Source organism: Rana temporaria, chromosome 9 (assembly GCF_905171775.1).
Source record: "Rana temporaria chromosome 9, aRanTem1.1, whole genome shotgun sequence".
In the NCBI taxonomy this organism is placed as follows: Eukaryota; Metazoa; Chordata; class Amphibia; order Anura; family Ranidae; genus Rana; species Rana temporaria.
In genome coordinates, this window is record NC_053497.1 from 171,726,177 (window position 1) to 171,739,780 (window position 13,604).

Below are 13,604 nucleotides of genomic sequence, written 5' to 3' on the forward strand. Positions count from 1 at the left end.
GATTGTGCTCTGATTGTGGCCCATGTACCCTGATGTGTGCCATGTACCCTGATTTGCTGGGCTTTGTACCCTGATGTGCTGTTTCATGTGCCCTGTAACCTGATGTGCCATGTGCCCTGTCCTGATGTGCCATGTCCTGTACCCTGATGTGCCATGTGCCTTGTCCTGATATGTCCTGTCCTGATGTGCCGTGCCCTGTACCCTGATGTGGCCTGTTGTGCTGTACCCCTATGTGCTGTACTCTGATGAGCTGGGCTCTGTACCCTGATGTGCTGTGCCCTGTACCCTGATGCGCTGTGCCCTGATGTGCGCTGTGCCCTGTACCCTGATGTGCACTGTGCCCTGTACCCTGATGTGCTGTGCCCTGTACCCTGATGTGCTGTGCTCTGTGCCCTGATGTGCGCTGTGCCCTGTACCCTGATGTGCTGTGCCCTGTACCCTGATGTGCTGTGCCCTGTACCCTGATGTGCTGTGCCCTGTACCCTGATGTGCCCTGATGTGCGCTGTGCCCTGTACCCTGATGTGCTGTGCCCTGATGTGCTGTGCCCTGTACCCTGATGTACTGTGCCCTGTACCCTGATGTGCTGTTCCCTGTACCCTGATGTGCTGTGCCCTGTACCCTGATGTGCTGTGCCATGTGCCCTGATGTGCTGTGCCATGTGCCCTGATTTGCTGGGCTCTGTGCCTTGATGTGCTGTACCCTAATGTGCTGTGCCCTGTACCCTGATGTGCTGTGCCCTGATGTGCTGTGCCCTGATGTGCTGTGCCCTGATGTGCTGTGTCCTGTACCCTAATGTGCTGTGCCCTGATGTGCTGTGCCCTGATTTGCTGGTCTCTGAGCCTTGATGTGCTGTGCCATGATGGTGAGTTGTCAGTGTGTAGTGTAGTGGTCTGTCGGCAGTGTAGTGGTCTGTCGGCAGTGTGCAGTGTAGTGGTCCGTGTGCAGTGGTCCGTGTGCAGTGGTCCATGTGCAGTGCAGTGGTCAGGGTTAATAATGCGTTTGCTGACACCAATACTAGGGGTTAATAATGTGTCCGCTGGAACCAGTGCTGGGGGTTAATAATGTGTCCGCTGGAACCAGTGCTGGGGGTTAATAATGTGTCCGCTGACCCCAGTGCTGGGGGTTAATAATGTGTCCGCTGACACCAGTGCTAGGGGTTAATAATGCGTCCGCTGACACCAATACTGTTTTTGAAGTTTGAAAGTTTGCATGCGGCCCCCCATGGGATATGAAAACTTGTCTTGCGGCCCTCAGGTAATTTGAGTTTGAGACCCCTGGTCTAAAGGACTGTGAACTGGCCCTTTGTTTAGAAAGTATACCATTACTGTACAGAAAGTTAGAAATGGGTGGCTTCTCTGTTTTCTGATGGGGTAGACCCTACACATACAGACAGTTCAAAATGGATGGCTTCTCTGGTGTCTGATAGGGTGGACTATATCAGTACAGAAGAAGGGAGTCACCGCTCCAGGTGGGTATGCTGAGCAATCAATAACTTCTCAGGAAATCAAGGGTGCCGGCAATGCACAAGGCAAATCGTAGAGGCTAGAAAATGGACAGCCGCACTCCAAAAAAACTTTTGGTTGTCTTTATTGCAAAACAAATGGAAAATGCACTACAAAATGCAGCAAAAAATAGGGATAGCCGCCTACGCGTTTCACACTATAGATCAGTGCTTAGGCATGGCTGCCATGACTAAGCACTGATCTATAGTGTGAAACGCGTAGGCGGCTATCCCTATTTTTTGCTGCATTTTGTAGTGCATTTTCCATTTGTTTTACAATAAAGACAACCAAAAGTTTTTTTGGAGTGTGGCTGTCCATTTTCTAGCCTCTACTGTTTATATCAGTACAGACAGTTTAAATTGGATGGCCTCTCTGGTGTCTGATGGTATTTTTGCACTTATTTATTACAAAATGATTTTAATCGTTTTATAAAATAGAAAATTGGTAATAGCATTACAACCTTTTACATTGCAAATGCCTGTCCCAGTGGTGTACACCGTATATTGGATGGAACAAAACAATTAATAAAACCTCTAATGGCATGACTTAAAAATATGTTCTTATCTTATCTGCTCTATAAACGTTGCCGCTAATCCCGCTTTAAGCCGTGATAACAGAAATGGAAGCGCATCCATACAGTGAATATGCCATTACTGCGGCCTCATGGGGGGATTAGGTGGACAGCTGGTGGGGCACTTCAAATATAAATTGCATTGTTGGATCTGAAGTACCACAATTTGTTAACCGCTATCCTCATTTTAGCCCAGCGTGTAATTCCCAGCAATCCCGGAAGATGACAGCACCTGCTGGAGAAGGGGCTGCTGTTCAAAATCATGGGGCCGCCTACAGCCTCCCAACGATCCACTGAAAGCCTGTGCCGGTGATCTGCCGTGCTGGTTCCAGCTATCGTGGAAGTTCAAGCGCATGCGCAAACTGATGTGCTGAGACGGTTCCAGCTATCGGGAAAGTTCCTTCAAGGACTGCGCAGGCGCAAACTTGCTGACGGAAATCCCCGAACCGCGGCCGGCATCCAGGGCGACGTGGATTTCGAGGTAAGTGGCCAGTCGGCCTCACGTCAGAGCGCGCTCCGCTCGCTCGGCCTCCTGGCTCTTTTTTTAACATCCTCCAATTCACGGGGATGTTAAAGAATGAGCCTGGATGCCGGGCGAAATTCGGAGATTTCCGTCGGGAAGTTTGCGCCTGCGCAGTCAGTGAAGGAACTTCCCCGTTAGGGGAACATTGAGGAAAAGTCACCGGCCGCTCCCGCCCCCTGTCATGCTGGCCCTCTGTCTATTTCATTCTTTATTTTACTCCGGCCCTCTCTTCTCTTTTAAGTATGAGGGAGATGGAAAGGGATAGGTGATGGTTGGAGAGAAAGGTGTTATTATTATAATTTTTTTATTATAAAGGTTTTATACAGCACCAGCAGTTTGTGCGGCACTTTAGGACAGGCAAAGTATGGGTGCTTACAGCCAGGGCAGCCATCACAAATTTTGGGGCCCCTTACATAGCTTTAGGCAGGGCCCCCCTGGAGCAGAGAACCAGGGGTGGGGGGGGGGTGTGCTGACGAAAAGTGTAATCTCTTCTCTCCTCTCGCCTGATGCGAGATAAGCGGTGGGGGGGGGGGGGGGGGGGTACCTGGGAACCATCAGGCCCCTTACAGGTGTAATGCAAAAAAAAAAAAAAACGGAGGGGGCCGGCCAGGCCTGTAGGAGGCCCTGGGGACTATCGGGTCCCTTACAGGTGTAATGCAAAAGATAAATAAATAAAAACTGGGAGGGGGGCCAGCCGGGCCTGTTAGGGGCCCTGGGGACCATCGTGCCCCTTACAGGTGTAATGCAAAAAAAAACGGGAGGGGGGCCAGTCGGGCCCCTGGGGACCATCAGGCCCCTTACAGGTGTAATGCAAAAAATAAAAAATAAAACGGGAGGGGGCCAGTCATGCCCCTGGGGACCATCGGGCACCTTACAGGTGTAATGCAAAAAAAAACACAGGAGGGGGGCCAGTCGGGCCCCTGGGGACCATTAGGCCCCTTACGGTTGTAATGCCTGTACCCCCCTGACGGCGGCCCTGCTTACAGCAGATTTAGCTAAAAGATAAATAAATAAAAACTGGGAGGGGGCCAGCCGGGCCTGTTAGGGGCCCTGGGGACCATCAGGCTCCTTACAGGTGTAATGCAAAAAAAAATTAAATAAAAAAACAGGAGGGAGGCCAGACGGGCCCCTGGGGACCATCGTGCCCCTTACAGGTGTAATGCAAAAAAACACAGGAGGGGGCCAGTCGGGCCCCTGGGGACCATTGGGCCCCTTACAGGTGTAATGCCTGTACCCCCCTGACGGTGGCCCTGCTTACAGCAGATTTAGCCTAAAGGTCCACACCCAAATACGCATTCCTGGGTTCCTGAAAAGTAATGTGCCTCTAGGAGGAAGAATCGTGTTATAGAAGGTGTACAACCAAGGCTTGCATAGAGTACTTACGGGTACAAGTAGCTGGTGCTCCGGCCCATTGCCCGCTGAACTGGCACACTCTGAGCGCCGGCCCCTGGCGTTCATAGCTTCCTTCGCAGTGATACTCGCAGGTGGATCCATAATTATTTCCTGCACCACTACAGGTAATGTAGCCATGGAGCGGAGGAGTGAGTACCGGGCATCTCTTCACTGCGGGACAAAGAAAACCACAGAGCTGACAATTATCTTTTTTGTACTCATATTAGGACCTTATTGTTACTTGCATTGCATAGAACATGGGTCTTCAAACTATGGCCCTCCAGTTGTTCAGGAACTACAATTCCCATCATGCCTAGTCATATCTGTGTCATCCCTCATGGGATATGTAGTTTCGCAACAGCTGGAGGGCCGCAGTTTGAGGATCCCTGGTATAGAACCAGTTGCAGACTCTGGACACTTCCAAAAACATGCCGTCATTGTACATAGGGCGTGTCTAGTACGTCCAGTCCTCTGCTGTCAGGATTTCCCCTATCCCAGTACAATGCAATTCAGCTCTGATTAATCATAGCTGCATTGAAGAGTGCACAGAGAAGGTTGGGGCAGCAGGAGCTGTGAAAATAATAAAAAAAAGGAAGCAGTCTGGCAATGTTTATCAACAAAGTTGCTCAGCTGTGAATACAGAAAGTTACATTGAAACATTGTATCCTTTGTAACTTTTTGTGTTTTTCATCTACAGATCAAAAAGATGAACTCTGATCTGCAGATGAAGAAAGTTAAAGGGGTTGTAAAGACAAAAATGTTTTCCTTTTAAAATACAGTCTGTAAAGTATTAAGACCCGGACCAAAATGCAGGTAAAGGACCAGGCCCCCTTATGCGATTCGGCACTGCGTCGCTTTAACTGACAATTGCGTGGTCGTGCGACGTGGCTCCCAAACAAAATTGGGGTCGTTTTTTTTTTCCACAAATAGAGCTTTCTTTTGGTGGTATTTGATCACCTCTGCGCTTTTTATTTTGTGCGCTACAAACAAAAATACAGCGACAATTTTGAAAAAAATGCAATATTTTTTACTTTTTGATATAATAAATATCCCCCAAAAAATATATAAAAAAACTTTTTTTTTTTCTCAGTTTAGGCAGATACGTATTCTTCTACCTATTTTTGTTAAAAAAAAAAATCGCAATAAGCGTTTATTGATTGTTTGGACAAAAGTTAGAACGTCTACAAAATACGGGATAGATTTATTGTATTTTTATTAATAATTTTTTTTTTTTTTTTACTAGTAATTGTGGCGATCTGCGATTTTTATTGTGACTGCGACATTATGGCGGACACATCGGACACTTTTGACACCATTTTGGGACCATTGTCATTTTAACAGCGATTAGTGCTATACTGATTACTGTAAAAATTACACTGGCAGTGAAGGGGTTAGCCTGTAGGGGGCGCTGAAGGGATGAAGTGTGACCTATTGATTGACTCTTACTGTCAGCGGGCGTGGCTTGCTGTGTCACATCACTGATCGCTGTACCCGATGACAGGGAACATGATCAGTGACCGTGTCACTAGGCAGAACGGGGAGATGTACACACAACACCTCCCCGTTCTTCAGCTCTGTCATCCGATCGCGGGACACCGGCGACGATCGGATCCACGAGACCAGTCACAGAGCTTGTGTGCGCTGCGGCGCATGTGACCACACAGCGGCAATTTAAAGGGGACGTACCTGTACGCCCTTCTGCCTGTCCGTGCCATTTTGTCCACGTAAAAGTGCGTGGGCTGGTCGGCAAGTGGTTACGATAGAAGTGAGCAGTGGCATTTTATGCCCTTGCCTCAATTGAAACATCAGACCTCTCTCAAGGGGGGGAAAAAAATTCACCCGTCCCTGGGTGGGCTTGAACCACCAACCTTTCGGTTAACAGCCGAACGCGCTAACCGATTGCGCCACAGAGACTTGTTTACTCTTTAGTCAGAGCTTTGTGTCTTGTTTACAAAGCTACTGTGGAATGTGCAATTATTTGTATTTATATTTACTTAAAATTAACAATGCAATTTTATTAATCTACTGTACCTACATTATTTTAAAGAACATTTTTGCAGGGAATAAAATTACACTTACTATATATATATTTTAAAAGAGTATTTTGTAAAGCACTTAGCAAACTGTTGGTGCTATAGAAAGTCCTGAATGATAATAATAATAATAATAATAATAATAATAAATCTCTTGGCAATACGTTGGTACTATATAAAATGTGAAGAAGAATAATATTATTAATTATAATAATAAAGCACTTGGCAAACTGTTAATGCTATATAAGTCAAATTTTTTGTAAATATTTTCTTCTATCTTTTCATGTGACAACACTGAAGAAATGACACTTTGCTACAATGTTGTGTAGTGAGTGTACAGCTTGTATAACAGTGTAAATTTGCTGTCCCCTCAAAATAACTCAACACACAGACAATAATGTCTAAACCGCTGGCAACAAAAGTGAGTACACCCCTAAGTGAAAATATCCAAATTGGCCCCAACTAGCTATTTTCCCTCCCTGGTGTCATGTGACTCGTTAATGTTACAAGGTCTCAGGTGTGAATGGGGAGCAGGTGTGTTAAAATGGTTGTAAACCCTTATAGACCACTTTAACATACAGGTAAGCCTAGATTAAGGCTTACCTGTATGTGCAACAAATAGATCCTAAACCTACAGGAGATATTTGCAAAAGGAAAGGCACCGATGTCTACGGCGCACGCGCGGTAGACAACGATGCGCAGGTGCACTGAGCGTGCCGCTTCTAACAGCGATCATGCCATTAGTGGCGGCACCCGCTCTCATGTGCAGGAGTGACGTCATTGCGGCTCCGGCCAGTCACAGCGCCGGAGCCGCGATATGCAGAATCCGACGGGATTCTTACCGTGTGTACAGGGCTTGAGTCTAGAGGGCTGTAGAGGAAAGTTAGCCTGGAGGGCTAGTGAATGGGGCAGCTGCAGCCAGGTGGGTTAGCGGTGCCTGAAGAGGTGGTGCTGGAATCAGTAGCCACAGGAGGGAAAGTACAAGCTGATAACTGTATTTTGCTACACAACAAGGGGCTTTGAGTTCCTGCCAAGGGCCATTGCTAAATCTGACAGTGCCTGTCAGATCCATCAAAAGTGATCTAGCTGGAAACTGCAAGCAAGTGGAGTGCAGGAGGAGTGTCAAGGAGACTGTATATAGGAAGATGTCCCCGAAGTTGTTGCCTACGTTTTTCTGAAACCAAGTGGGCATCCTATAATCTCCCATCCCTATCCAAATTATTAACCCTTAATAAATAACAAAAACAAAGTCACAGACTTTTCTCGGATTCTGGAGTACCTGTGAAAAATTTGGTGTACATGGCTGTGCAGGAGTGGGGGAATCCAGTTAATCTGCAACACTTAAGAGGGTGCACTACTGTTGCCTAACCTAACTAGCAGCCAGTGGCATCTCTAGGGGGTGGCTTCTGGGGTTATTCCCCTGAATCTGGGGCCCTTAGCCCAGAGTCTCTGCACTGGGACATGGCCTCTCTGCAGCCGGGCAACAAGTGCGGGGGGCAGCACAGGAGAGCCGGCCAAGAGGCCAGCGGGTGGGTGAAAGAGCAGAGAGATGACATCATCTCTCACTGCCCGCCCTCTCTCTGGTGACCCTGATGTAAGGAAGTGCTCTCCGGGGACCTGATGTAAGGAAGTGCTCTCTGGGCACCTGATGTAAGGTATAGGCTCTCTGGGGTCTCTGAGTTAAGGAGGGGCTCTCTGGGCACCCTGATGTACGTGGGGGGCTCTCTGGGGACCCTGATGCAAGGGAGGAGGTTCTCTTGGGACTCTGATGTAATGTGGGGCTCTCTGGGGACTCTGATATAATGTGGGGCTCTTTGGGGACCCTGATGTAAGGGGGAGCATCTCTGGGGACCCTGATGTATAGAGGGCTCTCTGGGGACCCTGATGTAAGGGGGAGCTTCTCTGGGTACCCTGATGTAAGAAGGGAGGTTCTCTAGGGACCCTGATGTATAGGGGGCTCCCTGGGGACCCTGATGTAAGAAGGAGGCTCTCTGGGGACCCAAATGTAAGTGGGGGGGCTCTCTGGGGACCCTGATGCAAGGGGGAGGCTCTCTGGGGACCCTGATGCAAGGGGGAGGGCTCTTTGGGGACACTGATGTAAGTGGGGGGCTCTCTGGGGACCCTAATGCAAGATTATGGCTCTCTGGGGACCCTGATGCAAGGTGAAGGCTCTCTGGGGACCCTGATGCAAGTTGGGGGGCTCTCTGGGGACCCTGATGTAAGGGGAGGGCTCTCTGGGGACACTGATGTAAGTGTGGGGGGGCTCTCTGGGGACACTGATGTAAGTTGGATGCTCTCTGGGGACCCTGATGCAAGGTGGGGGGCTCTCTGGGGACCCTGATGCAAGATGAAGTCTCTCTGGGGACCCTGATGCAAAGTGGGGAGGTTCTCTGGAGACCCTGATGTAAGGGGGAGGCTCTCTGGGGACCCTGATGTAAGGGGGAGGCTCTCTGGGGACCCTGATGTAAGGGGGAGGCTCTCTGGGGACCCTGATGTAAGGGGGAGGCTCTCTGGGGACCCTGATGTAAGGGGGAGGCTCTCTGGGGTCCCTGATGTAAGGGGGGGACTCTCTGGGGACCCTGATGTAAGGGGGAAACTCTCTGGGGACCCTGATGTAAGGGGGAGACTCTCTGGGGACCCTGATGTAATGATAATATATACTGTAATAAATATAAAAAAATATATATATATACACACACACACACACACACACACACACACACATATATTATATACATGTGTATGCCCGCCCAAGCGTATGACTTTCTTTACTTCGCTGCTATGGGCTCTAGCCCCAGATCTTTTGTAGACCTAGCAGCCTTTCTAGTAGGGTGCTACAATACTCTTTAATAGCTGTTTTATTCTGTAAGAAATCCATGCAAGTTCAAATTGGACAATAAAAATGGTATATATGTTTTATATGATTAATTCTGTAGTCCACATCAGTGAACGTAGCTGTCACATATTATTGAAATTACGAGGGATTTCTCTCCTTCTCTCTCCATTACTATGGCTGAATCTTACCTTGAACTTTTATTACAAATTTGCAGCTTGCCCGGTTGTACGCCCGATCATAGGCGGTGTATCGGATGATGTGTTCCCCTTCTGGAAATTCAGAGCCGGGTTCTTGGCCTCGGCGAAGGACTCTGGAATTATAAAACAATTTTTAAAAGGCGTCCCGGAAAGCCACATCCACCTACCTTCTGTATGGCAGTAATAAGATGGTTAATAATCTTATCTGCCAGAAAGATTATGGGTTGGCGGAATACATACATGATGGTGTCGGATACAATAAAAAATTGATGCCACCGGCTAGAGAGGTGTCAAACACAAGGACCGCGGGCCGAATCCGGCCCTCAAGGCCATTTCATGTGGCCCTCACACCTCTCCTGCAGCTATAGGAGAGCTCCAGCCAGGGGCGGACTGACAGCTCATGGGGCCCCCTGGGCAAAAGGAGATTATGGGGCCCCCGGGAAATAGGAGATGCAGTCGTATTTCGATGGAAAAAGTTTCTATCGGAAAATCAGCTCGTCTGTATGCAATTCCAACGTGCAAAAAAACACGCATGCTCTGAATCCAGCAGAAGAGCCAAACTGCCTATTGAACGTCATTGATCTCGGCTCGTCGTACGTCTTGTACGTCACCGCATTCTTGATGGTCAGAATTTCAGACCAGATTTGCCGCGTAATTTCAAATTTTGCGCGTCGTATCTTTGTTTTGTATCCACAAAACAAGATACGACTGCATCTCGGATCGATCCGACAGGCGTACGTCTTAGTACGCCGTCGGATCTTAGGTGCATTTTTTCGGCGGCCGCTAGGTGGCGTTTCCGTCGATTTCTGCGTTGAGTATGCAAATTAGCTAGTTACGGCGATCCACGAACGTACGTCCGGCCGGCGCAATTTTTTACGTCGTTTGCATTCGGCTTTTTCTGGCGTATAGTTACCCCTGCTATATGGTGGCGTACTCAATGTTAAGTATGGCCGTCGTTCCCGCCTCGCATTTTTTATTTTTTACGTTGTTTGCTTAAGTCGTTCGCAAATAGGGATTTGCGTAGAATGACGTCACCGTCGTAAGCATTGGCTTGTTCCGGTTTAATTTCGAGCATGCGCACTGGGATACCCCCACGGACGGCGCATGCGCCGTAAAAAAAAAACGTTGTTTACGTCGGGTCACGACGTATTTACATAAAACATGCCCCCATCACATCCATTTGAATTCCGCGCCCTTATGCCGCCAAAGATACACTACGCCGCCGTAACTTACGGCGCGAATTCTTTGAGGATTCCAAAAAAAAAAAGTAAGTTACGGCGGTGTAGTGTATCTTGGATACGCTACACCCGGCGGAATAATGCGCCGCTGTACGTGGATCTGGCCCTTTGTCTCTCATAGTTGAGGTATACCTATGATGACAATTACAGGCCTCTCTCATCTTTTTAAGTGGGAGAACTTGCACAATTGGTGGGGACTAAATACTTTTTTGCCCCACTGTAGTTACATAGTTTGTCAGGTTAAAAAAAGCACAGGTCCATCTAGTTCAGCCTTTGTCAACATTTTTACCCCAGAGGAACCCTTAAACAAAAATGTCTGCTCTTTGGGAACCCTTACTAAAACCAATTTATTGGGAGTTAATGGGGAAAATGGCGGTCAGTAGGAACCATTCTCCTTATAGTGGTGGTCAGAATGTCACCATTTAGGTCCATACTCATGATCGGATTTTCCAACGGGAATTGTGGGATGGCAGGATGTTGTCGGATAATCTGACCATTTGTATGCTCCATCAGAAAATTGTTGTCAGAATTTTCGATAACAAATGTTGGATAGCATGCTTTAAAATTTTCCGACAACGTATGTTTGATGTCGGATTATCTGATCGTGTGTCCGTCGGGGAAAAAATTCAAAAGTACAAACACGCATGCTCAGAAGCAATGCCAACCATAAGACAACATTAGCAGAAGTTGCCCAAAGGGTGGCGCTAAAGAGCTGAAAAAAACACTTAGTTTTGTGTTTGTTGGCCAACAATTCTTTGCCGTTGGTATGCAAGACAAGTTCATGGCCAGCACCCTTCGGACAAAAGTCCTACGCTTTGAGTACGGAAAATCCGATCGTGTGTACCAGGCTTTACAGATCGCTAAAAATATAATTGGGTCATGCTTCTAGTTTTGCCAAAGCATTGGCCCTGGAACCATGCAGGCACCATCAGATGGAAGGTCTATGAACCACTAGCTATCTCTGGAGGAATGCTGGGGTACCACGGAACCCTGGTTGAGAATAGCGGGGGAAAAAAATATATACCGTGTTTCCCCAAAAATAAGACCGGGTCTTATATTAATTCTGGCTACAAAAAACACAATAGGGCTTATTTTCAGGGGATGTCTTATTTATTTATGGTATGTACAAAAAAGTTTCTCCCCCTGTCAGCTCTGGAGTCAGCATTTAAAGACCTTATAAAATGATGTAATCTGTTCTGTAAAAAGATAATATCATGTGCAGTGTGTCTCCTTGTGTAACATTATTGTGGAAAATACCTTATTTACAGTGCCGCTCACGTGACCCGCTGGAGCTCTTCTTCCCTACTCAAAATACTGCAGAGGGAGGGGCCAAGATCCTCAATGATGTCAGCCCCACTCTGAGTACTGCAGTGGGTAGGGGCTTAATAAAGTTTTATTGAAAAAAAAAAACAGCTGACATCAGTCGGGAGGAGAGGAGAAGAGCTCCGGCGGGTCACATGAGCGCCCAGCAGTGCTGTTGTAAATAAGGTATTTTCCACAATTAAGTTACAAAAGGGAGACACACTGCACATTATATCATCTTTTTACAGAACGGATTATATGTTTTTACAAGGACTTTAACTAGGGCTTATTTTTGGGGTAGGGCTTATATTGCAGCCATCCCAGAAACTCACGCTAGGTCTTATTTTCGGAGAAACAGGGTATATATATATCCTTTATATATAGAAACCCTACACACACAGTTGATCCAGAGGAAGGGGAAAAAACTATAAAACATGGTCCAAAACCATGTAACAAAATAAAAACGAAATGTAGTTCTATTCTTGTTTTGACTGTTGGTTCTTACCTTGCGATTGCACCATCAGCCGTATCCTTCACCAATGGGCTTCCCCAGTACACCACGGCCGTTAACTTTCCTGGCTCTGCAACTTTTGTTCGGGAAGGCGGGCACTGAATTTTAGGTGGATCCACATCTGATGGAAAACAATGAAATTAGATTCTCGAAGCCAGCTCTGATCCTAGATAAAGGTCCAGACTTTACAAAGCTCTTAGTAGAAGTTAACAAGCTCTAGACTGTAAAATGTAAACAGCCTTCTACTATTAGGCCCCGTACACACGACCGAGGAACTCGACGTGCCAAACACATCGAGTTCCTCGGCGAGTTCAGTGTGGAAGCCGCCGAGGAGCTCGGCGGGCCGACTTTCCTCATTGAACAACGAGGAAATAGAGAACATGTTCTCTTTTCGGCCCGACGGGTTCCTCGCTGAAAAGTGTACACACGACCGAGTTTCTCGGCAGAATCCAGCTCTGACCGAGTTTCTGGCTGAATTCTGCCGAGAAACTCGGTCGTGTGTACGGGGCCTCAGGCTGGGTTTACACCGCGGTTACAAAAAAAAGGAGTTACCGCGCTAAATAACCCTACATAAGCTGCAACTAAAGAGTGATATACACACCAGAAGTACAAGAAAGGATTATAGTTGCGCTAATTATAAAACTATACCAGATATAATGAATTGATACATATATAGAAATTGATCATATATAAATAAAAATTGTATGAAAAATAGCAGTGTCCAAATATGTGAATCACAAATTGGGTAAATTCGAACATAAACCACATAGGCAAATAAAAGTCCTATTGATCAAGAATGTTCAAACAATAAGTGCAGTAGAATTGTTCCAAATGTGAATCATAACGAGAAACCACCACCGACAGAGATCACCATAAGGGATGCAGGCTTACCAGATGGCAAGCATAACCAGCTTGCGGCTGTAAACCCCAGCCCGGGTCTTTGTAATGGGACTGCAACAAACACCGCTACGCTATGAATCCTCCAGGCACAGCGTTGCCGATAATGTAGACCCCGGAAAAAGCAATAGACTCACAATAGTGAAGTACTGTAAAATCAATGGTGAATTTAATGGATAAAAACACTTACAAGAGGTTATCTTCATAAAGGCATGGGATAAAAAATTGGTAAAGCCGGCCGGCTTACTCGAACGCCCGTCCACTCAGGACCGTAACGCCACACGTCAGCATGTCTCCTCTCCCGACGCGCGTTTCGTCACACAAATGACATCCTCTGGGGCACTCAGTCCACTCAAGTTACCATCTGAGGTTTATAAAACTTCTATATGATTCAGCAGGTGTTTTGCAGTGCTTTGTATAGGATTCAAATCATCATATGACTTACTAGGTACATGCATACCTCCCAACTGTCCCTGATTTCAAAGGAACTGTCCCTGATTTGAAGCAATGTCCCTCTGTCCCTCTTTCCTACTCATTTGTCCCTCATTTTGTTTTAATCCATATAGTTTAATCCATATACAAAATGCACTTTTTATCTATC

At 47.0% G+C, this 13,604-nt stretch overlaps 1 protein-coding gene and 1 non-coding gene across 2 annotated transcripts in view; both read right to left on the reverse strand.

Moving 5' to 3' along the window:
• The window catches only part of SRPX2 (sushi repeat containing protein X-linked 2), a 101,679-nt gene that overhangs the window by 6,784 nt on the left and 81,291 nt on the right, over positions 1-13,604 (reverse strand). Inside the window, exons 6-8 of the mRNA XM_040325018.1 lie at positions 12,101-12,227; positions 9,047-9,168; positions 3,981-4,160 (exon numbers count right to left, since the gene is read on the reverse strand). Of these exons, the coding sequence (XP_040180952.1) occupies positions 3,981-4,160; positions 9,047-9,168; positions 12,101-12,227 (429 nt within the window). The remainder of the gene's footprint in view (positions 1-3,980; positions 4,161-9,046; positions 9,169-12,100; positions 12,228-13,604) is intronic.
• Positions 5,830-5,903, reverse strand: TRNAN-GUU. Its single transcript has one exon. It is a non-coding gene; the product is annotated as a tRNA-Asn (tRNA).